Source organism: Taeniopygia guttata, chromosome 1A (assembly GCF_048771995.1).
Source record: "Taeniopygia guttata chromosome 1A, bTaeGut7.mat, whole genome shotgun sequence".
NCBI classification, from domain to species: domain Eukaryota; kingdom Metazoa; phylum Chordata; class Aves; order Passeriformes; family Estrildidae; genus Taeniopygia; species Taeniopygia guttata.
Window position 1 is genome coordinate 53,315,310 of NC_133025.1, and position 27,856 is coordinate 53,343,165.

General features: G+C 39.3%; 3 protein-coding genes across 10 annotated transcripts; 2 read left to right on the forward strand and 1 right to left on the reverse strand.

Annotated features, from left to right (window-relative positions):
• The first annotated feature begins 4 nt into the window (after positions 1 to 4).
• On the forward strand, positions 5 to 14,430 carry GLT8D2 (glycosyltransferase 8 domain containing 2). Of its 4 annotated transcripts, none has more exons than XM_072923471.1 (12): positions 5 to 390; positions 503 to 616; positions 1,680 to 1,956; positions 3,847 to 3,911; positions 5,300 to 5,395; positions 6,581 to 6,749; positions 8,409 to 8,526; positions 9,873 to 9,957; positions 12,068 to 12,180; positions 12,588 to 12,754; positions 13,213 to 13,325; positions 13,846 to 14,430. In XM_072923471.1, exons 4-12 carry the CDS (start codon positions 3,893 to 3,895, stop codon positions 14,016 to 14,018), a joined length of 1,053 nt encoding a protein of 350 aa, XP_072779572.1. In that variant the 5' UTR covers positions 5 to 390; positions 503 to 616; positions 1,680 to 1,956; positions 3,847 to 3,892; the 3' UTR covers positions 14,019 to 14,430. The 4 variants fall into 4 exon arrangements, with proteins under 4 accessions (XP_072779572.1, XP_072779571.1, XP_030119036.4 ...); XM_072923470.1 differs by having other exon boundaries at positions 7 to 390; positions 503 to 690; positions 1,592 to 1,956; XM_030263176.4 differs by having other exon boundaries at positions 30 to 390; positions 503 to 690.
• A 115-nt stretch (positions 14,431 to 14,545) lies between these two features.
• On the reverse strand, positions 14,546 to 24,474 carry TDG (thymine DNA glycosylase). 5 transcript variants are annotated; one of them, XM_030263174.4, is made up of 10 exons: positions 24,149 to 24,474; positions 21,424 to 21,572; positions 20,414 to 20,643; positions 19,886 to 19,955; positions 19,247 to 19,382; positions 19,085 to 19,167; positions 18,911 to 19,005; positions 17,250 to 17,421; positions 16,826 to 16,954; positions 14,546 to 16,723 (listed from the first exon to the last, which is right to left on the reverse strand). In XM_030263174.4, the coding sequence occupies exons 1-10, from the start codon at positions 24,472 to 24,474 to the stop codon at positions 16,587 to 16,589; spliced, it is 1,527 nt and encodes a 508-aa protein (XP_030119034.4). In that variant the 3' UTR covers positions 14,546 to 16,586. The 5 variants fall into 5 exon arrangements, with proteins under 5 accessions (XP_030119034.4, XP_072779568.1, XP_072779569.1 ...); XM_072923467.1 differs by having other exon boundaries at positions 24,327 to 24,453; XM_072923468.1 differs by having other exon boundaries at positions 21,424 to 21,517; positions 24,327 to 24,434.
• On the forward strand, positions 24,445 to 26,334 carry UQCC6 (ubiquinol-cytochrome c reductase complex assembly factor 6). Its single transcript, XM_002196859.6, has 2 exons — positions 24,445 to 24,580; positions 26,143 to 26,334. Exons 1-2 carry the CDS (start codon positions 24,473 to 24,475, stop codon positions 26,236 to 26,238), a joined length of 204 nt encoding a protein of 67 aa, XP_002196895.1. The 5' UTR covers positions 24,445 to 24,472; the 3' UTR covers positions 26,239 to 26,334.
• Positions 26,335 to 27,856: the final 1,522 nt, after the last annotated feature.

Below are 27,856 nucleotides of genomic sequence, written 5' to 3' on the forward strand. Positions count from 1 at the left end.
ACCCTTTTTTTTTTTTTTTTTTTTTTTAACTGGCTGTCGGTAGGCGAGGCAATGCTGCTGCCTGCGATGCGTGCGGCGAGAAAGAAATGAGTTGCTGTTTAAACACTGAAGGTTGAGATTAGCAACCGAGGTTTCGGTTCCACAGCTGGCAGCTGTGGAAACGGGGTGATCTGAGTGAATTCGAAGATTTCGCCCTGCAGGAGAGAAGCTGCTCTTTCCTGTGTGAGGGGGGTGTTTTGTTAGAATATAAACGCGTGAGGCTGAGGGGAAACCAGAAAAAAATGTATCTGGTGCTAAAAGTCTCTTCTCGTTGAGTTCTACAAGGTAAATGATGATGCTGAGACGTGTAATTCAGGCTGGACATTAGGAGGAATTCCTTCATAGGAAAAGGTGATTAGACATTGGAATGGGCTGCCCAGGGATGTGGTGGAGGTGTTTAAGGGAAAACTGGATGTGTCACCTACTGCCATGGTCTGGTTGACAAGGTGGTGCTTGGTTACAGGTTGGACTCGATGCTTTCAGAGTGCTTTTCCAACCTGGTTCTGTGAAGGTGTTACTGCGTCGCCAGTAATCCCGAGGGTTCTGCCAAGTGAAGGAGCCAGTCCCAGTCCTGCAGGCTCATATGACCGCATGCTGCTTAGATCTGTTCAGATTCACATAGAAATGGAAGGGAAGGTGAAGAAAACATGGGTGGGTATGATGAACATGAGCTTAATACAACTTAAGTATCATAGCACGGCAAAATATTAAGAGTTGTGGCCATCTGCACAAAGCATATAACTGTATGTATAACTCTTTTTAAAAAATTTTGTTCAAGCAAAAGATGGATTCCTGTACAAAATCAGACATAGATAGTACAGTTTGGGCATGTTTGAGGCACATAGTTGAAATCCCACATTTTTGGCTCCTGCAATGGAACAACAATCTTAATTTAAAACAATTAAGATTTTTAAGACTGTTATTGACTACTAGTCATAAATTTGGCACTGCTTCATGATAAAAATACGAAAAATAGTTTAGAGTTTAATGCTGGCATTTAAGATGTTTATTTTTATTCCTTTTAGTACTCATGAAAGCCTTGTGACAAAACAGTGGTTTAGAAACATTTAGACAGTTCATTCCTAGAAGAGAGGGACGGAATTCAAATAAAAGAAGTGCTGTAGAAAGAAAACTGCAAAAGCATTCCAGAAGAGCTTAGGAGGCAGGGTATCACCATGTGCTGGTTACCTTGATCCAAGATCCTTTTGAATCTAAACCAAACCTGTGGATTAAATGCTCAAAGATTAGGAAATGAGATGATTCAAGTCAAAATGCATGTTCAGAGTTGACTTTTGCAAGTTTCCCTTAGCTTTTGACTCTCAAGAGCTCTGCCAACAGACTCTGGAAAAACTTTGGCTTTCTCTTAGACTTTGGCATGTTGCAGTCTGGCTCTTGCACACTAAGTTATCTGTTCACATTTACCATAAATAATGACTAAAAACATAACTTGCAGCTAGATTTTGGAAGTAACTTCTGGAAGGGTTTGTTTCCTTCTCTTTCCCCCACCCCTTTAAGACTTTTTGTCTTATGGGATTTGTTTGCAATCTGCTAGCTGAAGCTCTGAGGCAAGTTTGCCAGATCTGGGGCTGCATCATCCCTCTGCACATCTGGAAGTGGTTTATGTGCTCTCATTCCTCCAGCTCAGCGTCTAGGCTCTGCACTATTCCTCAGCAGCAGAGAAAGGAAAGAAAACCAGCACAACTCCAAAGTAAACTTTGAAGAGTTCGAAAAAGGAATTGAATCATAAAACTGTTACTGTGCCCTGTAAGGCCCTTGTGTGGGTGACTTCAAAGGAGGATGGTGGTCAAGGACGCTTTGGCAAGAGTGCTTACAGCTGTGGGCTATCTAGGATCCGAGTAAATAGCTCCACAGCACTTCAGGAGAGAAGAGTCCCGAGTACTGTGCTGCTTTGAAGAGGTAAAAAGACTAATTAAGCAGGAAATATCTGAGCAGTAATGTCACTGTTTTTGAGCTTTCCCTTCTGCAGCCCCTCGTTTTGTTACAGGATTTGGCAGCTGAGTTAGGAATTGCCAGGTTCCAGGAAATAATGTCTACAGTAAAAGAGTAAATGTTTGCAGGGGAATAAATATACCTCTTTCCTTAAAAATCAGTAGGTAATCAATTGGTGTTTCAGAGGCTTAGGAATGCTGTAGTTGTAGAACTCAGACTTGTGTGAGAGTCTGTCTTTGGGTTTTAAAGTTTAAAACATGGTTCAGTTAATGTGGATTTAATAATTTCTGGAGACAGCATGAAGCTGTGGCTGTGCAGCTTTCATCTTGCAATGATCATCAGGACTGTTTGTGGCTATTGTTACAAAGGCTAATTCAAAGATAACGGGCAGTTCTGTGGAAATCAGGGGAAGATTGTGATCAGCTAAAGTGGGGTTAGAAAATTAGTTCGAGAGTGTAGCAGGTTCTATTGTCTCTCTGCTTACCTAAATGAGTAAAGTTTTTAAGCGTAAAAGAAAGTAATACTTCTGTGTAATGTATGAGAGAAAGGCTTTCTCAGCTGTGTTTTTTTCCGACAGATAAGCTTGATTTCCTCTGTGTAAATTAATGCCACATGAAGAGAATGGTCTGCTGGAATGTAAATAAGTAGTGCAGATGTGGAAGATCTTCCAGAGTACTCCTTTCTCACTGCAATTTACTCATTAGCTGGGACTTAAATACATTTGAATATAAGTGGTGTGTAAACAATGCCACATCTTAGATTTTGTATATATATTTTTTGTTGTTGTTGTTATTTAACTTGTTGGTCAATGTAGAGACTAATTTAGTATTCTGCCTGAACTTGAGCACTAACCAATGAGAAGTGGTCAGTTTTGTGACTCAGATTTCAAGAATTCTTGCTGTCTGTCTGATTTGTCAAGGAGCTGGAACAAACTTCATTTTTATGTGTGCACGGATCCCATCTTATATCTTTATCTGTGCTGTAACGTGTCCATATCTATAGATGTGGAAGCAGGAACAATTGTTTTCTACGTAGTATAAAGGTTAGATCACACAGTTGGATTTTTCTCTCCCCTCCAGCTTCTGGTGCTGTTTTTTATTGTTGGTTGTTGTTGTTTTGGTTATGTGGTTTGTGTTTTCTTTCATAAACAGTCGTTTTGGATCTAGAATTCAAATGAATGTTGTATTTCTCATAATCCTGTACTTTAGGGATTATATTCTGTCCTCTCAGACTTGGCTCCTCTCAGGCCTGGACTAGAAGCACAGTTTTAGGGAAAGCTACCTCCTTTTCTTCAGCATCACAAAAAATGTTCATTAATACAAGCCACACTACACCCTCTGGAAGAATATGGGTGTAAGAAAGTATTTTAAATATTGCTTTGAAATTTTTTGAAAGTCTAGAGTACACTGACCTGGTATAAGATTCCCATATATTTGGGAATGCATATTCCAGCAAGACATTAGTATTTTCTATGGTTATTATGTTTGAGGTGAAATCTGAGATAATTATATTTATAAATTGCATTTGTGGATGTTTTAATACTTCTTTGCACAGTATCTTCAAATGTACTAAAAATTGCCTACTCATGTAAATGATCAGATAGGATTTATGAAGATGTTTTTCACAACCTATTAGTTGCTTAAATTATTAATAAAAATATTTCAAACCCATAATATTAGTATTTGTTCAAAAACAAAAAGGTGTTTACAGAGATTAATTGCAGTTTTACTTTTACCAGTTCTGCAGTAAAATTTGATAATCCAAAACCTAGACCTTTATATAACTAACTAAATTCACTTCAGGCATTAATGATATTTCTCTTTTATTTCTTTTTCTTTTAATTCTTTTTTATTTTAGTTTACAGATTACAGTTACAGATTACAGTTCTCATCCAACAGGACACATGGCTCTTTTAAAGAAAAGTAAGAGAGATTAAAAACATTTGAAAGATGTATTTTTTAAAAGAGGACAGAAGTGTCAAATACAATTTCTTATGCAACTGTTGTCACAGTTGTGCATGAATTTATAGTTCTAGTATTGCTAAATTATGCTTAAATTTAAGTATGCAAATAAGTATTTTCCTGTTAACTGTGTCAGGTAAGTACCACATTAATTTAAAATTACTCACTACTTTACTTCATGAGACTGGAGATTGTGAAATTTCCCACCAATACTGCAAGTAGCTGTTCTTTTCATATGAACTGTGCCCAGGGCACTGAAGCCAAATTTTACAGATGTCTGCACATTAATGCTTTCATACTCAATATTGAGGTGTAGCCCCAAGAATTTAGGGACTCTTATCAGCTATAAGGGTCAATGACTGAAAATGGACTTTTACATTTACTTATGTAAATGTAAAAGCCCAAAATGTCCAAGAATTCAATGGGTGTTTTCCTCAGCTGTTTTAAATTAGTGCAGGTTTGGTTTACCAATTTCAATCTAGTCTCATGTCCAGTTGTGCCCAGATGGCCATTTTGATTAAAGTAGATCAAAACTCTGTTCACTTTGCTCTTTTGAACATCTTAAATACATTTTATGGTGGTGCAAAAGTAACAAAGTAGTCTGAAATAAAGAACACCATGTTGATGAGGGCAATGTATTCCTTCCCTCTTGTGCTTGGTGAACTGTCCCAACACCTGCACATGCTTGGTTTGTGTTGAATGATGTAAATTTGTACAAGACAGTCTTCTAGGAATTATGCATCAGAATATACAGTCAGGTCTTTGCCTTGCTTTGATTTTACGGATTTAAATTACCCTGTTGAAGTAAGTATTTTCAAATATTTTGAAACATTCCTGGTTTCAGTAGCATGGTAGGTTTGGTTTTTTAGAATTTTTAGGGTCTTGCTCAGATCCTTCAGGATCTGAACACTGAAATAGATTAAAAAATTCTCCTGTGTCTGAAGTTTCATCAGGAAAGCATAACAGAATGGAAGAGCTATATAAAAATAATTAACTCATTAAGTGAGTGTAAACAGAAAACAGACTAGCCAGGAAAAAAACCACCAAACTTTCCAAGCTCCTGTAAAAATCAGAAATATGTGAATTCTCTAGGGAATCTTATGATTTAGTGAGAAAATCAACAATGAAAATCAAATAGTTGGGGATTACTTTAATAAGGAAGAATTGTTGATGTGTTTCTAATGGAAGATGTTTTGCTTGATCAAATAACATGAGAAAAGCACAACAGATACAGGTTATCAAATTCTTCTATCACCTGTACTGGTTGCAAATTGGAGTTTTTTTCTTAATCAGATACTTGGGAATTAGCTGTTATATTGATTGTTAACACATTCTCCCTCTTGTTTCAGTTAACCAGATCTTACTGTTACTTCTTGTCTTAACTGTGTGTGCTATTCTGTATAACAAAGTTCACCAAGTGCCCTTGGCATTGAGAAATGAAACAGGTAAGTGACTCTCACTGCAGTTTCATTTATGTTCCTGTTTTGTATTCCTCATGTCTTAACTTGAACAGCACTTTTCACCTTACTGAATGTCCTACAGTAGACGAGCTACTCTCACTGGTGCATATAGTCTGTGATGAAAAGCATTTTGCTTCTGAATTACTTGAATAAAATTATAGGAGATTGATAGTGATGACTAAAGGTTGTAATTCTGATTAAGTTTTTATCCAGATGTCACTGATGTAGATGGATGCTAGAGTATATCCTTACTTGAGCTGAACAGATTGGAGTTGTCAAGTGGTAATAAACTTTGATCACAACCTGCCTCCTTGGGAATGTTCTTGGCTTGATTGTTCATTTCAGATAGACCATCAAATCTTCATATTTACTGCAGAAGTTTTAGCTGGAATTTTTGTAGTGACAGAACCTGCTATGGTTAATAAGGTAGAACTAGTATTAAATGTCTATATGTCTATATAAATAGCCTACTCACTGCTACCAAGGTGAACAAACTCTGCCTTGATATAAATAATTTATTTTCAGTATATTTTTGTTGGGATTGTTATGACTGTAATTGTTATGTTTTAACCATATAGTTATATCTGTTTAAGTTCTGTAAGTTAATCTGTGCTAATCAGGGATAGAAATCTTTAGCAGGAGTGTGACCTGATTCAGTGTAGTTCAGGATTTTTTTTCCCTTCAATCATAGGAACTTCCTGCTGATATAAATTTTTGCACTCTTCTTTTCAAGCCAGCTTACCAAAGAAGTGGAGCTCATGCAACTGCACTGTCTCTTTGACTTACCTCCTTCCTTTGATAATTTTGGAATGTATTGTGCAATTTGTACTAAATATAACTGAGAAGTAGAAGTCTCAAAGGTGTTCAAGCCTCTTCAGATTTCATATGAATCAGCAGCTTCATGAAGGACAGGCTGAATTGTGCCCCTGCTGAATAGAAGATATTGAGAACTCTCTTATTTATGCTGTTTGGAGGCATCCAACGGTCCAGTCAACCTGCAAGTGGTTCTGGATTAGCAACAGCTCAAACTGTGTGCCTTGCGAGATGGAGATGTGTGTAGGACGTAGTAAGGAAAAATGGAGTGCTGATAAAATGATTCCGCTGCTTATGGTAGTTCTTACTCATTTTTGTGACCCCAGGTCTGATGTAAAATGGGTTTGTTCCTTGTAGTGGATTTGGAGAGCCCGGAGGAAGTGGAGGAGGAAATCCCAGTGGTGATCTGCGCTGCTGCGGGCAGGATGGGTGCGGCTGTGGCAGCGATCAGCAGCATCTACAGCAATACAGAGGCCAATGTTTTGTTCTACATCATCGGGCTGAAGACAACCATCCCTCACATTCGGTACACGCCAGCCTTGCTTTGTTCTGGGCTGTAGTTAGAGCCACGTTGTTGTTTCCCCTAGCACAGGCATAACCACTTCTGGATTTCAGATGACTTCTCAGGGAAATGTAGTGGTGTTGGGAACAAACACATGTTGTCATGATGTCATCCACAAGGCACTGACTCCTGCAAAGGGGTGTGAGATAGCCAGGCCATGCCATACCCATTCTTAGGTTTTGTAGATAGGCTGCAGAAGAGTCTGTAGTAAGGTGAGGATACACTGCCTGCTTGTCACAATCCTACTTTGTGACACTGCACTTACCTCTCTTCTGTGCTGGGTCTTCAGCTTCAGCGTAGAAAAATCTTGCTGTTTAAAGCTAATTTCAGTTGACAATGTATTAAATTTATAAAAAGAGGCTCAAAAGATATTGTGATGACTTTTCTTTCTTTCCATTTCACTTCATTCCTTAATTTCTTATTTCATTATTTCATTTCATATTATGAAATGAGAATCCTTCATTTCATGACAGGAAATGAAATCTCAGGATTTCAATGAATATTCATCTCATTACATTTCAGTTCCTTTCACAGCACTTCATTCCATTAAATTTAATTGTTTTCACTTCATTTCAGAAGTTTCTTCTTCTCAGTTTCACTGTGTTGTATTTTCCTTTCCTTTCTATCCTTTTTGCTTTAATCCTTCATTTATCATTTTATTTCTCTTCCTGAAATGAAAATTCCTCATTCATGAAAAGGAAATGAAATCTCAAGATTTCAATGAATATAATTTCTTGAGGTTTCATCTCAGTTCAATGCACTTAATTTCATTCTAGTCCCTTTCTCTTGTTTCACTTCATTACATAGTTTTATCTTTTTTTTCATTTCATTTTGTCTCATGTCTCTTCATTTCACTTCATTCCTTCATTTGTTATTTAATTTCCTTTCATGAAATGAGAATTCTTAATTTCATGAAAGGAAATGATATCCTGATATTTCAATGAATGTAATTTCATGAATATTCAATTTATTATAGTTCAGTGTTCAAATTTGCAAACATTGTCTTGAAGAGGACCAAATTGTGAATGCAAACTAAAACATTTCTTAGCTGTTCTCACCTCTGGCCACTTCACTTCTGTAGCCTTTGTACCTGCAATTTGTGTCAGGAGAGAAAATAAACAGTGGTGATAAGAAATCTGACAAAAGTGTGAAAAGAAAATCAGCTTAGTCTAAAGAAAACATAATTAGGAGGTGATGTAGAAGTAATCTAGAAGAATATAAAGCTTTGAAAGGGAGAAGACTAACCTCAGATTTAAAAGCACTGTAGATAGAGTAAGAAATAATAATATTTGATTATAGCAAGAAAACTTAGAATATAGTTTATTGGAAGTAATGGTGAAAGATTAGTTGTTTGGGCTACACACGGAGTCTCTGGTTTTGTGAGTGGTGCTGTGTGTTTGTTTTACTGAGGTTTTGTGAGGGAATTTTTGTATTTTAGGAATAAGTTTAACAAAGGTCTGTGTACAATAGCTGTAGACATAAGTGGTTCTGTCTTGGGATAGAATAGATCAACTGAGCTTTCAATGTCTCTTATTATTCTCCTAAGTGTCTGTGAATTTCATGCTGGAAGTACTTGCCACACACTTGATATTTCTTTTATCACTTCTTTTCTTTCCATCACAGAAAATGGATTGAAAATTCTAAACTGAAAGAAATAAAATTTAAGATAGTGGAATTCAATCCTATGGTACTAAAAGGAAAAATCAGACAAGATGCATCACGTCCTGAGCTACTGCAGCCTGTGAGTCAATTAAGGCCACATAACAAATTATTGCAGTTTTTAATACTTATTATGGGCTTTAAAATGTCTTAGATCTGTTCCATTTCATGCAGGGTATGTGTGTATATGTCTCTTCCAATGCAAGAGCCAATGACCGTGAGATGAAGTTAGTCAGAGTGACAGCAAAAAAAAAGAGATGTTGCACACTTTTCGTGCAATGAGTACTGCACCTCTAGAATTCCTTGCTGAAAGGTTTTGTGGATGAAAAAATGTACAGGGGTTCAGTTAGGATCAAAGTTCATATTTAGATCCCTCTAGATCAGAAGATCCCTTGAGCTGAAAATAGCTGAAAGCTAGGAGATTACATGGAGCAACTGTTCTGGATGCTTGCACTATTTTTATTTTTCACTGAGCACCTGGTTAGGACCACTCTGAAGGCAGTGACTGGGTAAAATGGTCTGAATTCTTATGGTTGTTTTTACATTCTCAGTCCCTCTTCCCTCTGCTCTGTTCTTTGTTGCTGTTGTAGAAGTTATCCCATGTCATCAGTCAAATAATTCATTTAGAGTGGGTTGGTGATACTATTACATATTGAAATGTTTGGTGTGATGTATGCTGAAAGAACATTGGCAGCAGGTCCAGAAAAGTGCTCCTTCCTCTCAGATCTGCCCTGGTGAGGCTGCATCTGAAGTGCTGTGTCCAGTTCTCAGCCCACCAGTAAAAGAAAGATAAGGGCTTACTGGGGCAAGTCCAACATGGGCTGCAAAAATTATGAAGAGGCTGAACCATCTTTTATATGAGAGGCTGAAGCATCTTTCATGAGAGGCTGTTGAGGCTGTTTCAGTCTGGAGAAGACATGATTCAGGAAGATCTTATCAATGTATGTAAATGCTTGAGGGGAGCAACAAGAGACAAGGGGCACAAATAACATGAAATTCCCTCTGAGCTAAAGAAAAGGCTTTTTAAAGCATGAGTTTAGAAGTCTTAGGTTGCCCAAAGAGACTGTTGGGTCTCCATCTGTGGATGTATTCAGAACACAACTGGGCATGGTCCCTCTCAGCCTGCTCAAGTGGGCTCTGCTGCACCTGGGGGATTGAACAAGAGGATCTCAAAAGGCCCCTTGCACCCTAAAGGATTCAGTGAGGAAGCAGCAGATTTGGGCTGCATGGTTAGGGTCATAATGGATAAATAATAACAGCAATATTAGTAATAATACTGGATTTGAGATAGTAGTAAAGCTGTGGGGGAGGAAGCAAATGATCACTGATTAGTGCTCAATAAAGAGAGAAATTCTGAGTGACAAAATAGAGACAGAAGCCTGAGACTGCTGCATTAAACAGTCTTTGCCTTTTCTTTCTCTTTAATAGCTGAACTTTGTTCGATTTTATCTTCCTTTGCTTATCCAGAAACATGAGAAAGTAATATATTTGGATGATGATGTCATTGTTCAAGGTAAGCTGTTGACTAAAAAGCAGTTTCTAACAGAATTACAATCCAAATTATTGCAGCTTTTACAGCCATTTGGAAATAAGAGATAGAAACTGAGGCAGCTGCTAAGAGTGTTGAACTTAGGGAAACTACAAATAATCTGTTTGTTTAAATGAAAGTTTGAGGAAGAACTTAACTGCATATATTTTGAATAATTGTGATCATAATTTTATGTGGGTTTAATTTAAATTGATTCTGGTCAATTGCTGAAAGATACCATGGATTTCACTCATATACTGCAATGTTTATTAAGTGTGTGATACACATTTCCTGCTAGTATTTGAATTCCCACAAATGCTACCAATTCCTTATCCAGAACTGCTGTTCTTGAGAGCAAAAGGAATTTACTCAAATAATAGGATGGAACCTCCACACATTCAAAATATGGTTTTGAGCATCTTCAACTCAGAATGCAAAGCAATTTGCAGAATCATGAAGATTTTGGAGTTCCTAGTCAAGTGGGAGCTCTTAGAAGACATTCAAATCCTGAAAAAAATTTTTTCTTATCATCCAAGTGATCTCTTTTGAAGACCAATTATTTTTTAAAGATTAATTTCTTGTGAATTTTTTCTGTTCTGTTTCCAAGTTGTTGGGGTTTTTTTCTCTGTAGAGCTGTTGTCTTCATATTTGTTTTATCATATTTTCTTGTTACTTTAAAGCACTTTTTAGCCAGAGTGTTGTGCTTTAACCCTAGTGGGCAACTAAGAAAGATTTCCTTTGGAAGGACTGAGTATAACTACAATAATTTTTTTGGCCTAAATTAGTCTTTGTTATAAGAACATTAAGACCAGTAAATTTGCACATGACAAAAGCACAATTCTCCACTGCTTTTCTGCACATTTTTTTTAGTTTTGTCTCTACAGAGTCAGATTTCAGACCAGCTGCACTTAAAGGGGTCACTATTTGCTGCTTTGTAAAAGACAACTAATCTGTTCTGTCTCACTTTAATTTGTCATAGACTTCCTATCACAGTTCTCCAACATGGATGTTTCCAATGGCAATCTCTGCTTTTTGTTTTTGTTGTTCTGTCTGTCATCAATGTGCAGCAGCAATGTTTAACTCTTTGGAAAGTTCTAGGTCTTCATTTAGACTCCAATTTCACGAGCAGCTCAAGCTGAGCCCGCCCCCGTCACCCCTCCCTGCACCTGTGTTCACCAGCACCGGGCTCCCTCTTCCCCTGGGGGTGTCGGCTGATGGTGATTGTGTTGCAGCAGGATAAAGGTGCAGTTTCACATCGCCCCTCATGGTGGGCTGCTGCTGATCAAGTGGCCTCTCCTGTCCCCAGGCAGCTCCTCTTATGTGTGTAAGCTGCAGCTGTGCAGCTGCAGAAGCAGCTGGTTCAGCTGTTTGACCGGACAGAAGACCGGCAGTACACAAAGTAAAAGAGACTAAAGCAAAAGAAAAACTGGAAGCTGTAAGGGGTTGGGATGCAGGCTCACTTGATTGCTGTGGAAGTGCTCTGCTTCCCACTGTCCCACTGTCCTGAAACTGTTCTGGCACATCTTGGGTACCTGACAGTCAGGTGATGAGTGAGGTGACAGGCATTACAATGTTTCCCTCCACCAAGAAGGAGCTGGGTGGCTGTGAAGCCAGCAGGGATGGTCAAGTGACAGGCAAATTTTAATCAGCCATTGCTGAGAATTCAAGTATCTTCCTAGGAGATAAATATGCCATAACAACAGGAAAAACCTCCTCTGTGCAAGACATTGAAGTGGGACTTTTGTGGGACTTGAAGAGGCTCAGAAAAATTGCCTGTGCCTTCCCTCTCCATAGACAAGTTCTATGACTGCACGAGTTTGTAACCAGGCTTTTTAACAGTCCTATCGGCTTCTGCTGTGGTTGATTTTGGACAACCAATGAATATGAATGTATTGAACACCAGTGATCATATCTAAATATAGACCTTAGGCATCCAGGTGCAAATTTGAAAATCATCCCATATTACAAAATTCAATAGGGGCTATCCTTCAAAACTGGTGTGTTTATAAGTAAGACATGAGAGCTGACATTATCCTGTCAGCTCTGTAGCAGTGCAGTAGGTGTTGTCTGATGCTTGTGACCTTTCTGTAATCAGGTGACATCCAGGAACTCTACGACACTAAGTTAGCTCCTGGACATGCAGCAGCTTTTTCAGATGATTGTGATCTGCCTTCTACACATGAAATGGTTAGAAGTGTAGGGATGCAGGTAAGATGCCATTCTGGAATTCTAATAATGAATGTGTTTGCTCGAAAGTGTAAGGTGATTATATGTGTTTTCCCCAAAGTGAAAGTTTTATGTATATATATGGCTTTGTAATAGTTGTACAGGGAATTAAGGACTTTTTGTAGTGGTACAATTGTGGTGCTACCAAAAGACAAACATAGAGAGGGAAAAGCCTTATCAAACTTCCATGGTACAATATTGTGGAAAAAGTAATTTAATTCTGGCTGCCTTGCAGCCTTGTCATACAGAACTCATGACAGGTAACCACCATGTAGAAACTCATCTTTGGGAGAGCATATTTAGTCTCCTTCTCAGTGAGAGTGAGGTGCATTTGCGTGTATCTTTGCAGAGATTCATAGGGGATGAATGTAATATTTTTTATTTCTTAGAACACATACATGGGATTCCTGGACTACAGAAAGCAAGCCATTAGAGATCTTGGCATCAGCCCCAGCACCTGCTCCTTTAATCCTGGAGTAATTGTTGCTAACATGACTGAATGGAAACATCAGCGGATTACAAAGCAGTTGGAAAAGTGGATGCAAAGAAATGTAGAGTATGTGTAGAAATCTAGATTTGCACTTTACTTTTAATACTTGTTTTACAGTTTTACTTTCTGTTTAAAAGTTCTTACAGGTTTTTTTTTTTTGTTGGTTTTTTTTTTTTTTTTAACTCCAAGCAGTCTTTTGCGATCTTGTCAGGTAATATAACTCATATTCTAACATTTCCATCTGTTTAAATCTGACCAATTCTGAACCAGGAAATGGCCCCTTGGAATTTTAGTCTTGTGCTCAATCATAAACCACATTTAATCCTGAGGGACATTGAGAACATGTGGTTCTCATTTTGGGTGACCAGCCTAGGATGAAGCCACTGAATGATCTTCCCTTCCTGAGGCTAGCTCAAAGAAGGAGGAGTATTTCTTTCTTGCCAGATACATATTACAAAAGGCAGAAGATTAAAAATAAAGATCCCTTGGATTTTGAACATATTCTTTTATTTTTCCTTTTGCAGGGAAAACCTCTATAGCAGCACCCTTGGGGGAGGTGTGGCAACCTCCCCAATGCTGATTGTATTTCATGGAAAATATTCCTCTATTAATCCTATGTGGCACATAAGGCATCTTGGTAAGTTTAATTTCTCACTGTTTGCAAGTTGGAATTAAGGTGAGCTTGTGAGATTCCACTGCAAGACCTTAGATGACTTTACCTCATGTACCACTTACATGGAAAGAATATATGAAATATCTGAATATAGTGAGACTGAAAAAATTCAGTCTCTTTCTAGGTGCAGTGGAAGAAAAGGGAAGGTCTGGCAGTGTTTGTTGTCAACATTTTGGAGGATATAGTTACCTTTCACCTGGGGAGTGATGAATTATCCTAGGAAAAACATAAAGAGATTGTTTTTAATCCCAGCTATGCCAAGATGTTAGTGTTGAGAGGAAATTTGCTGAGATTTTTTTTATGATGTAGAATAAGAGGCATCAAGCTGAAAAAATCTGCTGTATCATACAACTAGTTGTAGATTAGCATGAAAGGATACAAATCAGATTTCTGAAAAAAGTCACCTGAATTTAACTCACTCTACAGTGTATTCCATTATCAAAAATTGCATTTTTCAGCTTAATTTTTTAATCTACCCACGCAGGTTGGAGTCCTGATGCCCGTTACTCAGAGCAATTTCTTCAAGAAGCTAAATTACTTCACTGGAATGGGAGATACAAACCCTGGGACTACCCCAGTGTCCACACTGATCTCTGGGAAAACTGGTTTATTCCTGACCCTTCAGGGAAGTTCAAATTAACTCGTCCTGACAGCTGATACTGAAATACTGCATAATGTAGTGTATGGGATGCATTTATAGTTTGAGATGCAACATGCTGTATGATTAACTGATTTTAGAAAACAAAGTATTTGTTAAAAATGTGAATAACTGACCATCAGTTTTGTGTGTGTATGGCAGGTGAGGGAGGCTGGAGTGACCAGTACACAGTTCAGATTATGCTGACTTTCATGTAAGGTGAGGAAACCAGTTTACTTGACAGTGAAATATTTTCATTACACACTTACAGAGGTGAAATTCAGTGCCAGACAGAGTGCTTTAATTTAAGGTGTCTCTACGTAAGATTCCAATGTCTTCTGGTTGGAAAAAATCTACACAGGAGATAGATGCAGTGCTATGTACAAGAAGTGTTTAGTTATCTAACCCACATTAAACATCCTGAATTGAAAACTTGGGTACATGTTACTGAGTTCTGTTGTGTGGTGACTATTTTGTGGCATCTCTGTGTATAACACATCCTGTAGTGCACTTAGCAAGATGCAAAATACATTCCAACACACTGCAGTACAATTCCTGATTTTATTGTTAAATATTGATAGATTTAAGACAGATTAAGAACTTCTGTATCACTGTAACAAAAAGAGCACCAGTTTTGAGGGAGGACACAGAATTGCAGTTTTTAGTGGAATGGTCATTGTGCAGTCCACTCTATTTTATATTCAGATAACCAAGTGAGTATTCCATTAAAGAAGAGACCTTTCCCTTCCAATCAAACAGGATAGCCTTTCAGGAGTAACATCCTACTGTGCTACATACTCAGCAGTGCTAATTTCATGCTTCTAATTTTGTTGAAAATAAAACTGAATTGTAACAAATCCCTGATGCAAGATACTTTGAGCACCTGCAGAAAAAACATACATGTAAACAGCAATACATGATACAGTACACTTTAAATAACAGACAAGTCCTATACCTTTCTGACAATATGTGGAACAGCTTTATGCTGCAGCTAATAAACACAATCAGAATCATAATGCACACTCACTCAGTTGAAGATTCTCAGAATTAAGCCACATAATTTGGGAAGAAACTGTAAACATCACGCCTGCCTCACAACAAGTTGACAGTGTGTGATCTCCGTAAGAGGTGTTACAGCAGGATTAGAACCTACACTGACCAGTTACACACAACTGACAACTGTCACTAGCTGTGAAGAGAGGATAAATCACACTGGTACAGGAATCTCTGAGCAGCATGGAGTGTGGAGATACTGTTTGTGTCTGTTTTCAAGTATGTGAAGCACCAAATGTCATAAGATCATCAAAACTTTAGTGTTTTGATCAGCTTATTGCTTTTACTTCATCTTTTCCTCACATGATGAAAGACGGAAAGAAGATTAGGCACCAGCATGAAATTTTTTTTTTTCCTCAGTCACTAATATTGGCCAAAAATGTGTATCATTTAGGCAAGTTCCTCAGAAGAGAGTTATAGTTTCTACAGACAACTTCTTATTCATAAAACACCTGTCCCTGTATTCAACTCAGTGTTTTTAACTTTTAAGTGGAACAAAGGGAACACCCTCTAAGGTACTACACATTAAAAAGAGCTTAATGTTAAAAACTACTAAACTGCAAATTTATTTCACCCTGTGCTAATTGGACATTATATAAATAACATTGCTTTACGTGACTTTTAAAGAGAATGCAGTCTTTCAGTTCTCTGTCTCATTCAAAGGGGTTATCTCCTGCTAAAGGTCAGGTGAAGGGACTAACTTCATTGAAATGATGGAGTTTAAATACCACAGAATTCAAGAACTACCACTGCTGTTTGTTTTTGCTTTTTTTAAAAGCAATTCCAGTTCCTTATGTTGGAATTTAAGGGGTAAAGAGATGAAGGGGGAGAGAAACCTTATCCTAAGAGAGCTCAGCTAGAATATTTAGGCCCTGTCCTGTGTGACACAAGTTTTCCTCCCCAGTGTTGTGACGTGAGATGATGTCTTCACTCTCTTTATCCTCAATTATGTTACGCTCACTGAACGGACAGCTCTTTCATCCCACCCAGAAGACAGCACTCACAGCTGCAGAACACAACTTTCTACACTTTTTAAGACAGTGAAAGGCGGGTTTAAAAAGCACCATTTTTCTAACTGTGCATGATTAAAAACATCGCTTCACACAAGGTAAGGGTACATTTTCCATTTTCTGCTCTGGATATAAAAGTATTAAGAGATATCCAAATATTGAGGCATCAATAAAAAGTATACTGCTGCTGTTCCAATCACATTGCCATTTATGGAATAAAATTAACACCCCAAAGAAATCTTCACAAATGAGAAAGCAATTTGTCAAAAACTGCAAGAAATGATATACATTAAATATAAAACTCATATACAAAAAAGGGCTAACTTTTTTTTTAAAAGTTTGGACGGTTCTTTAAAATTACCAAGTTCATTGATTTCAGCCTACCACACACTTACTTAGGACTATAATAAAATAACTAGGGGAGATAAAATACTATTCAGATGCTTCAGTTGGAGAACTGAGGTACCAATCTTGATCACTGCATTAAAACTGCAGCATGTGTGCATAACCGAGAAGGAGCAGCTCCTACACGCTGCTCCCCTCCTCTTCCCGTGTCATGGCAGCATTGAACTCTGGAATCTGGTCTGCAAAGGACTGTGTCATCCACTGTCCGTTAGGAACCTCGCTGAAGGACGACCCTTCGCAGAACTGAGGATTGCTTCCTGCCGAACAAACAGAAATCACACCGTTTTTAAAGGCACTTGACACCCCAGGCTCTTTGTTCCCCAACCCTGGCTGCAGACTGAATGCCCCAAGCACTTTACCAGTTCCATTTGAAGACAAGCTGCACTGGTCAGTGTCATATGGCGCACGGTCACAGTAAGCTCCTCCATATGCTGCTTCATAGCCTGGGTCATACTTTTCTTCTTTGACAGCCATCTTTTTAGCATCCTCTGCAGAAACAGAACAGCTCAAGCATTACTATTTAGAATAAAAATTATCAAAGAGCATTTTTATCAGAAAACATTTGAAAAATGGCCACAAATTCTAGAAAATAATCCCTGCTCCCCTTAAAAAATTTAGGCTGTACTAAAGAGAATGGAATCTGTAATTCTATACCATACAGTTTAGAGAATCACATCTCCTCCTCGCCCATTAAAAATTCTTTATTTCCTTCTGCTTGGGCAACTGCTAGTATTGTACATTACATTACATTTTAACGAAGTGTTAACAAAATAACAACAATACCTTGTGCAAGTTGCAAGTCAAAGGTGTACTGCACCTCCTGGATTTCCGTGTTGGGTGCAATGCCTTTCAGTTGATCCCTTAAGTCTTTCAGCTTAATGTAATAATGAACTTTATCTTGTGCCCGAGGAAACTGAGCACATCTTGCACTGGACGATGGCATAACATAGCAGAGCTTGAGAAAAAGAACAAGAGAAATTGCATTACTGATCCCCAAGCTATGAGTTAATACTCAGGGCATTCAGAACAACTTAACAGTTAAGCTCACTGTTTTAACTGTTTGTACAAACTTCAACTAATGCCACAGGTGGTTGTGGAATGGGTTAAAATGAGTTTTCATTTTTCTTGGCCAGCCATCTATCTTGCCCTGAAGAGAGGGGCTGATTGCCAGCTGCTAAGTGAGCACAATTTTCACCAGTTATTTATGTGCTGCAGGAGAAGCAGTACCCATGTGTGTTACAAGAGAGCAGAGCACACTCCAGAGCTCCCTGAACAAGCAGAGCTCTGAGCCAGGGCATAGAGGAGTACGTGACAGCATGCAAATAGCCCAAACCAGTGAGGGAGGCAGCACAGGTTAATTAGCCTAGCTTATTGGCCAAGTGCATCTGCATGACGCATGCCAGGCTGTGAAACTGTTGTTAGTGTGGCTGCAGCCAGCTTCAATGTTTCTATCTCTGTTAACAGCCCTAACTAAACACATCAAGTTTGTTCAGGAAAAACAAACTGTATTCAATACTTCTATTACCACGCAGTCTTTATGAACAAGTAACAGTAAAGGGAATTATTTTTCTTATAAACACATTTACTATAGAAGTCCTTAAGAGCTACCTAAGGAGCAAATACTTTATCCAATGATTCTTCAGGCTCTAATGGCAACACTTCCACCTTTAGAGAGAGGCAACTGAAACTTGCAACACTAGTAATTGAGGATAGAAATAAGAAGAAAAACCATCCAAATTTTTGAACTGACTAGATAATGAAGCTTTAGAATAAGCTACCTTGGCAAGTAGTGTAATTGCCTTTGCTTTAACTTGTTTATAAGAACACACTAAACAAATCAATTTCTAATGATACATAGCTGGTCTCTTGAGATATTTTCCAGCACTAAAGTTCTATGACTAATGCACTCTTCATCAAATTGCTTGTTTTATCTTAAGCATCCAATTTAACTTCAAATTAGATCAGCTTAAGGAGACTCAGACTGACGGAAGCACTGGGGCAAGCCCAGATCCAGCAATACTGAAGGGTCGTGTGCACTGGCACAAGGATGGACTTGCTGTTCTTTCTCCCCCACTGTGGCATTGCATGGTCATGGTCAGTATCAAAATCCAGTAATACAAATACCCAGGGAATTGGACACAGGGGGTCAGATGAAAATTATCATAAAAGCAGGCATGTGTTACTTCTGTTTTAGAGAATGCACCACCTGCTAACCATAACATACCATTTCTCAAAAGAGGTCTGCAAGTCTGAAGAAGCTGCATTAAAGATGTGCCCAAAAACTGCACTAATCCCCTTTCTCTATCTAAGTAGAAACCTTTCACACCTCTTGTATTCCGGTCAAACTGGTGTTATCCTAAGTGTGTGCAAGGCCTGAGATTTCATTAGTTTTTAAATAATCAAAATGGAGTGCCCTAGTTTTGTTTCTCCTTCTCAATACTTACAGTTTCTGTATCTGGCACTTTGTGTGGCTGCAGCCCAAATTCCAAGTTCTTAACTTTAATTCCAAAAACTTCTTTACTAAAAATTTCATAAATACCTAAAATGAAAATATAGGGTAAGTGGAAAAAAAAAAGCTACTGGCAGAAAAAAATTCATTTAAAAGTAAAAGTTCTCACATTTTCCATTAAAAGCTGCTATACGAGGTTTATACTTTTGTAGCTTCTGCATCAGAATTCGCCCTCCTTCCCGAAACTCTTTGCTAGAAGATAAAGTACTTAAAATTATAATCACAACTATTAATTCATTAACAAGCCTGATATTTCCCTTTATTGTCTTACCTGGAGAGGTCTTTGCTTCCAGGTGTTGTCCTTTCAACCATGTTTGTAAATCCAATCCCATATTTATGTGGCAAGGTGTGGTCATCCATGTGGTTCAGCTGTTCATTACTTAGACCAGACATGAACAGACATTTCCCTGTGAAGTTGGAAGACAGATATGCATTTGCCTTTTTCCAAGGAAAAGAAAACAGAACCAAAAAATTCCACTCAACTATTGGAGTACTGGAATACTAAAGGAAGAATCTGTTTTAACAAAGTATCAGTCAGTTTGGGAAGACTCCTGCCCTATCCAGAAAGTTTTAAAATAGCCAATATTACTTTACCTCCTCCAAGAGGGCACAAAGGCCCTAGTGAACAGGAATTCCTTATCACAATCCTGCAAACCAGTCTTTTATTCTAAAAGTTCAGTACAGAGCTTTAGATTTTGTGATTAATTTAAGTAGTGATCAATATGGATTTGGGAGGAAAGACTCTGGCAAATACAATGTGTCAGCTTTTTTTGACAATCTTGCCATTGCTTCTCCTTGTTCTGGGCCTCTTTGACAGAACCCACTATCTTGAACTCATATTTAGCATATAAAAATCCCCCTCTGAAAAAAACCTGTAAATGCTAAAGAAGAAAGGAAAACAAAAACGTACAAAAATGGTTTCCAGGTCCCGGGTAATGATGTCCTTTGTAAGCTGCCATCAGGCCAGGGTTTATGCCAATCTACAAAGATACCAGTCCATTTTAACAATGACAACATGGCTTGCTAGTCAAGAATTTAATCAAGTTATAGTAAGAACACTTATTCAATTCTCTCTAAGTTACTGTTAATAAACAAAAATGTATTAACGGCACCTTCCATCAATTTTGCAGCAGTGCCTCATGTAGATGTGTGAAATCAAAAGAGCAGCTCAGAGGGTGCAGAGCTTCCAGGAAATAAAGCACTGAGTCATGGGCTCTCATGAATCTGTACTAAACATGAGCCTTAGATTTCTCAGAAATTAGGACTAAATTACTATGGCTTTAACAGAAAATGCAAAGCAGCTCTACACACAGGAAAGAGTTGATGTACTTTATCTTGCAAGATCTTGCCATATAAGCAATATAGGTGAGTAAGCAGAAAGAATCATAACAAGTAATACAAGACTTTTCTACCTAATCTTGTAACTTGAATTACTCACTATCACAATGTCCAGATCAAAGGTCAAAATATCAGGCAAAGTCTTGGTCAGAAGTTCTGCTTCAGATACACCATTAAAACGGTCCACTTTTCTTTTGACTTTAAAAGTATCTGTGATCTTTTCTTGTTTGCCTTTTGACTTGGCTGGTTTTTCTTTTTTAGCAGCAGGCTTTTTGGGTTGCTTTGGCTCAGTTGCTTTGGCTTTTCTTTTCCTTCCCCCTTTTTTAACTTCTGAAACACACAACAAATATTCTTTTCGTACATTTCCAATGTTGCAGTGTGGATATTCAAATAGATTCAGCTAAATGTGTGGACACAGAGAGAAATCAAAGAGGTAAATTTACCTTTAAAATTCATTAATTTAAGCAACACACCTGAAGCTTCCTCATCTTCTGGCTCTTAAAAGTTTAGAGATTCAAGCAGCACAGGCACTGGCCATGACATGACCACCCAGAGATTGCTCTCTCTCTCTCTCTATGTTCATTAATAACGTTGAGCTGTAGAACAGTGTCACTTTCCAACAGTTAGTATTTGTTTAAATAAGCCACACTAAACACTAAACAGTTCCCTAAATGTGAATACTATAAAAACTAAGCAACCATTCAAATAAAAATATTCCAAATAAATTATATTGTACTTGTCTTGCAGAAAGTTAAAACAATTAGGTATTTTGAAGCCAGAATCTTAAAAAACCTTTCTCTAACACAATATTAAAACCCATGACTTCAGCTAAAATACTGTATTTACTTATTGAAAAAAAAAAATCTGCTTTTCATGGAAAAGATAATCATGTGAGACTGAACAATGTGTATACATTCACATGAGTTTACTTCCTGTCTTTTTAATTGTTTGTTAGAACATGTTTCTTAAAGAATACAATTAATCAATACTTCTGCAGTGAGCATCAAGAAAAGGAAATCCAATAGGTCCAAGGAAGCAGTTTAAGAGCAATATTTTTTCCCCAGTTAATTACTCTCACTTCAGCTCACTAGCACAGCCCAGTCAAGCTACCTTTTGGAGGCTCCTGAGCAATGTTTGGCTCTGGAATGCCCTCTAGAGTCGGCTGCTCAGTCATCATTTCCATGTTGGGCACCGCAGTCATCATCTGATGGAATGGAAATGAGTAAAACGCTTGAGCTTGCTGAAGATATGCGTAGTATCTTAGAGACAGAAAAAGAGAGAAGTAATTTATCAACAGTTTAGAAACTTACCGATGTACCAAACAGAATGTCAACATCAAACTTTATCAAGGCTGGCATGTACTGCACTTACATTCTCTGATGACTCTGTTAACAAGACACTAAATTATCCACACCTTTGAAGCAGTCTGGCTGCTTAGCTGGTATCATTTAACCCCAACAAGTTCTCTTGTGATTGCCATGATGTGAAATTAACACAGCATTTGTAAGGGAAGAGTAGAGCTTTTATATATATATATATATATATATATATATATATATATTTTTTTTTTTTTTGTAAAATCAGTGTAGCACACTTTTCCAAAGCAAACTGACTATCAGACCAACAATTTACAACGCATGTTGAGCTAAAGCTCTCTGTCTCTGGACTTCCAGAAGTTTCCTAAATTTTAGATCTTTTTAATGTGGTGTCAGTGGCTTGATCTGGTAAGATACAGAATGGATCAATTATTCAGGGCTATAAAGCATTAAGAATACACACAGCATTTGCTACTGTGCAGACTATTAAATAGCTTTAACAAATGGTGCAGCAGATGTAGTCCTGCTACCACACACTGGATCCCAATACAAGTATTGCACTTATTCTACATGGAAGTGTCCCCACACACAGAGATCCTATGCATAAAGACATTTTTCCATAGACAGCTCTCTCTCTCTCCACACATTAATTAGTCATATACAGCCCTCACACCCATTTCTGCTTCATTCTGTCACTCCCTTCTACCTACGCATCCACCTTTTTGCCCATAGCTTCTATTGCCTCACAGATACACAGCAAGGACTTGGTGAACAGCAGATTTTTAGGAAATAATTTTATTATCTCAGAGCTATAATTAAAAACACAAAATAATTTTCAGCTATAGAGATATTTGTCCAAGAAGGCCAGTGGCATCCTGTATTAGCAATAGTGTGGCCAGCAGGTCCAGGGCAGGGATTGTCCCCTGGACTTCGCACTGCCGAGGCCACATCTTGAGCCCTGTGTTCAGTTTTGGGCCTTTTACTACAGGAAGGTGCTGGAGCATGTCCAGAGAAGGGCAACAGATCTGGGGAAAGCTCTGGAGCAGCTGAGGGAGCTAGGGGTGTTTACCCTGGAGAAAAGGAAGCTCAGGGGTGACTTTATCACTCTACAACCACCTGAAAAGAGGTTGAAGCTGATCTTGTCACTCAAGCAACAAGAAACAACTCAAGGGGAAATGACCTCATGTTGTGCCAGGGGAGGTTTATATTGGATATTAGGACAACGTTTTTCATGGAAAGGGCTTTTAACTATTGGAATAAGTTGCCCAGGGAACTGCCCGAGTCACTACACTGGAGATATTTAAATGATGTTATATATTTGTAGATTTATAGACAGGGTTTAGTGGTAGGCTGGGCAGTGCTGGGTTAATAGCTGGATTCGATGACCTTAGAGGTCTTATCCAACCTAAATGATTCTGATTTTAAATTTCTCAAAAGAAGGGAGCATTCTCTACTACAACTGGGTTTTTAAGAAACCCACTGTAAATCAGTCTTATGCAAGAAGAACCCACAGTCTTGTGATCAAGACACTAATTTTAACCCAAATATCTATCCTGAAACAAGGAGAATAAATATGAACACAGGTCTGTCAGATTCCCAAGGAAGTTGCCTAGGAAAGCTATAGGAGATTTTCTGAGTACAGGGAATACCTTAAACCCTCTGCTGGAACAGTTCCACTTATATAAAATACTTGTGCAGTTAATGAACCAAACAAAACTGATTTTCAGATTTGTATTGAGAAACACATGAGATACTGAGACATGCAGAATCTAGTTCATAGTGTAATAAAAGCTTAATCATACAGACCAGAACAGCATGAGTAAGAAAAATGTGAAAGCATCTAACCTAAGACCAGATATCCTTTTGTAATACAGACCTTCTTATTTTATGTGTACATAAAGTCTCCTTCTAGCAAAAGGAATAAAATTCCTCTTGAACAGAGAAAAAAATTGCACCAAACCACAAACAAGTTCTCTAACCACTTGCTAATGAGATGACAGTGAAGTTTTACCTCTACCTCTATTTTAGGCCAGATTTCTTGCGTGGGTTCAGAAATACTTCTTTTTATTTTTGTTATTGATGTATATATATTATAGAACATTAAAATAAGTACTTTCAGTATCACGAGGTAGCGATTTGTTCCTCTCCCCTCCCTTCAGTTCATTATTTTTTCCTCTCCCTACCCCCCCCCCCATCCGTTCATGCCAAAAACAAAAGGAAAAAAAAAAAAGAAAAAGGTAAAGAATAATACACGTTCACTGGAACAAAACCAGGTATTACGTAATTTTCAAATCCCCTCTGCAGTGACAGAGACGCCATCGCGCCCCACGCTGCCCAGGGCAGCCGCGGGCCCGGGAGCCCCGGGAGCGCCTTCCCTCCCTCTTTGTGCCCGGGGGAAGGGGACGGAGGCGGCCGCCACAGCGCGGCCCCGGCTTCCCGTGGGATGGGGGGAAGGAGGAGAAGGACAACGGGCGATCCCAGCGCGATCCCAGCGCGGCTGCGAGCGGCGCCCGCGGTACCTGCCCAGCTCCGGGCCGTCCATGCCGCCGCTCCGCTCCGCTCCGCTCCGCCGGCCCCGCGCCCCCACCGCCCCGCTCACGTGACCGCGCCGGCCAATGGGGGCGCGGGGCGGGGCCGCCCCGGGATGGGGCGTGAGGGGCGGCCGGGCCGCGGCGCGGGCGCCGTGTCGCGACTCACCCGCCGGGCGCGATGCTCCCGCTGCGGCCGGGCCTCCGCTCCGCTTCCCTCTTCCTTCTTCCCTGTTCCCTTCCCCCTCCCCCTGCCGGCGGCGGCGGGGATGACGCACGTCCGGCGCGGGCCGCGCACGGGGCCCGCCCCCAGCCATGCCCGCCGGCGTGTCGTGGCCCACCTACCTGCGGGCGCTGGCGGCCAGCATGCTGGCCATGCTCGCGGGGGCCGAGGTCGTGCACAGGTACTACAGGCCTGACCTTGTAAGTGCTCGGGGGGTCCCGTCGCTGGTAGCGTGTGTGCGGGTTGGAGGGGCTGTGCCTCGGAAAGGTCTCGGGCCTGGCGGCGGACACAGATGAGCCTCTACAGAGGCATTGGCCAGGCCAGTGCCAGGACTTCACTGTGTCCAGTGCTCGGCTCCTCAGTGCAAGAAAGACAAGGAGCTACTGGAGCGGGTCCAGGGAAGGGTCATGAAGACCCTGCGTCTCTTGGGAGAGGACTGAGACTGGATCTCATTAATGCTTATAAATACCTTAGAGATGGGTGCAAAGAGAATGGTGCCAGACTATTTTCAGTGTTGCCCAGCGACAGGATGAGGAGCAAAGGCCATGAACTAAACCACAAGAAGTTTCGCCTTAATATAAGGAAGAACTTCTTTCCATTGAGGATGGCAGAGCACTGGAACAGTCTGCCCGGGGAGGTCATGGAGTCTCCCTCTCTGGACACATTCCAACCCACCTGTGTGATCTAGGTGACCCTGCTTGAAAGGGGGCTTGGACTGGAGGTCCCCTCCAGCTCTTACAATTCTGTGATTTCTCTGGGGAGTCATCTCCACTCTGGACATAGTACCATGTGTCGAGAAGGGGTGTCTGCTGTGGGAAGCTGGGTTTTGGAAAGAGTGTGCAAAAGTGGCAAGAAGGGGCTGTACTAGATTTAAATAGACTATTTCCTCCAGTGATGGAAATTAAGGTGACCAAAAGTTGACATTAGAAATGATGACAGACAAGGCTGTCAAGATTGCAGTCACAGAACTAAACTCTAAATGAGATTATCCACTAGGGATAATAATGGTTTGGTTTAGCCTCTTGGAGGTCTGACTTGGAAACTTTCTCTCAACCTCCTACTTGTGTATAGTTCTTGTGTTTTTTAATTCTCTGGGCTACTTTCAAATGGGAAATAAGTTTATAAAATTACCATTGCTTTAGCTGTCAGCTCAAAATTTATGCAATGATGCTTCAATCATTGATAAATACATTAGAATTTATGTGTTTTAGTAGTCTCAACTGTAGTCTTCATTACAGGTAAATTGACATATTTATTCAGAGTGCTCAAATGATATATATCTCTTAAGTAGCATGAATTTTGAGGAGGTGCAGTTCTTGAAATGTCATGTTATCTGGTACCTTTTAAAAATTTTATCTCCAGTTTCAGTGCCTTATTTCTAAACCAGAGCAGTAGAAGCAGTGAAACATTTTCTTCTGTCACCAAGAGTATGTGTGGAAACTTCAGTTGTGCTAGAACATCTCTACAAAACTCACTTTAATGGCAAAAAGAAGCTTTGTTCCTTGAAAACAAACTGTTCTTCCTTTCATCTTGAGGTGTTTTTTTTTTTCAAATTGTATTTTACTACTTTAAAATTAATCAAATTACAGAAAGGTAATAATTCTTAAGGTGTTTTGCATGTAGGAATTATATTCTGCTCAGAAAAGAAGGTGGTAAAATCACAGTTTAGCTGTCATGCTCTTCCAGAGTAAGCTCATTTACTGTTTTGGGGGTTTAGTTTTTCCTCTGTCACAACACTGATGTCTTTCTCTGTTTTTAATAGAGCATACCTGAAATACCTCCTAAGCCTGGAGAACTGAGAACAGAGCTGTTGGGTCTAAAAGAAAGATCAAGCGAAGTTCAGACTTCACAACAGTGACCAGAGTTTATTTTCATTGTGAAAATTAGAACTGATAAAATATTTGTCCAACTGTTTAAGTTGCAGAAATACATATGTGAAATACTGTGCTCCTGTGATGTGTCTTTGCTTTCCTTTGAGCAGAGTTGCAGGCAGCATTAAAAACAAACATACAGTGAATGCTGTTGGTAAAACTCCCAGCAGTTGTGTGCCAAAATGCTTGTGAGTTCTTAAATCTGGATTACATTTTAAGTATCCTTCAGAATAAGGCATCAAACCATGACACAGATGATGTATCACTGACAGGAAATCTGCTTTGGTCCACTGTAAGGCTGGAATCTTACAGCTTTCTCATTTCAGTAAAAATGGGACAAATATGTACAGGTTACACTGAAATCAGATTTGTTTGTACACCATTTAGGCATCTGCATCTGTCTATGGCTGCTTTTGATAGCTGTAAATAGGCAAAACTCTGAAATAAGAAGTGCAGGTTTACCTTTCAGTCTGCAAATAGAATCAGCACAACACTCTCGCACCAGGAACTTGAAGATTCAGTCACCATCCTGTGAAGGTGGCTCAACAACCCAGTTTTGAATGGTACAGTATAGAGCTTGGGAAGGTTGGGATTGTTTTACTTGAGAAAGATGCCAGGACAAAGCACAGGCTTCATCCTCAGTTGTCACTTGAGTTGAACTTGTAAAAACAGTCTAACACATTACCCAGTAAGGAAACAAAAAGCTCCCCAATTCCTACTGCCAAAGTACTTGGAAGTCTTTTAAGAGCAGAGGTATCCGGAAATTATCACAGTAAGTGCTACATTTACATCAGTTCTGGCTATGAAGCTATTCTTTTATTTATGCCTACCTATGCTGTTTTCCTAGGAAGAAAGGTTTATAGTTCTTAGGCATGTGTATGTCTGTTCTCTCATCAAGTTTTACAGCTGTTGGTGGGATGAGCTCCTCTCCTGCTCTTGTGTGCCCATGTGTGCACGTTTTATATAACTAGATCACATCCTCTCTCTCAGGCACCTTTGTTAATGACAGCGAGCAGGCAGTGAGAGAGAGGTTCTGGTAAAACACAGATGTAAGCCCAAACAAAATCTATCAATGAAAAAGTCTTAATAGATCGACTTCCGGTGAAAAGACTTTTTCCTTTACTGCACCTAAACAAAGCTGAGATTGGCAATCTTCTACTTCAGCAGAAGATAAAGTTTATTGAGGCGAAAATGGGACAGTTCAGCAGTATTTTGTTTCTGTTGTAACTGGGGCATGAACAGCAGTTTTTTGATGATCCCTTTAACAAGCCAGCATTCACCAGCCCTGGCACTGTTACTCACACTTGGTCAGATTATCGCCTCTTATGTTGTTGATTTCTGACATGAAAGATGCATTTCTCTCTACTTTCTAAAGGTTTTTTAGATCTAAAGGCTGCAGAGGGAAGTTTCTACTAATTAGGCTTAGATTTCTAAGTTTATCCTTCTACTACTGGAAACCGAGCAACAGGGAGCTCTGCCTTTTCTAGCCCTGAGGTAAATACACTCATTAGTGCCCATCTAGAAGGCAAAGCTGACAATGCACCGAGTTTTAACAGCAGAGGTGACAGCCCCAGAGTCAGCATCACTGCAGCACTGAAAGAAACA

Coding starts and splice junctions, on each gene's coding strand:
- GLT8D2 (XM_072923471.1), top strand. Junction 8,527..9,872: donor GTCCTGAGCTACTGCAGCCT/GTGAGTCAATTA, acceptor TCTCTTTAATAG/CTGAACTTTGTTCGATTTTA. Junction 9,958..12,067: donor TGATGATGTCATTGTTCAAG/GTAAGCTGTTGA, acceptor TTCTGTAATCAG/GTGACATCCAGGAACTCTAC.
- TDG (XM_030263174.4), bottom strand. CDS start 24,474: ATGGCTGGGGGCGGGCCCCGTGCGCGGCCCGCGCCGGACGTGCGTCAT. Junction 19,006..19,084: donor AGCAGCTTTTAATGGAAAAT/GTGAGAACTTTT, acceptor TTTTCATTTTAG/GTATTTATGAAATTTTTAGT. Junction 17,422..18,910: donor AAGTGCCAGATACAGAAACT/GTAAGTATTGAG, acceptor CTTTTTCTCAAG/CTCTGCTATGTTATGCCATC.
- UQCC6 (XM_002196859.6), top strand. CDS start 24,473: ATGCCCGCCGGCGTGTCGTGGCCCACCTACCTGCGGGCGCTGGCGGCC. Junction 24,581..26,142: donor GGTACTACAGGCCTGACCTT/GTAAGTGCTCGG, acceptor TGTTTTTAATAG/AGCATACCTGAAATACCTCC.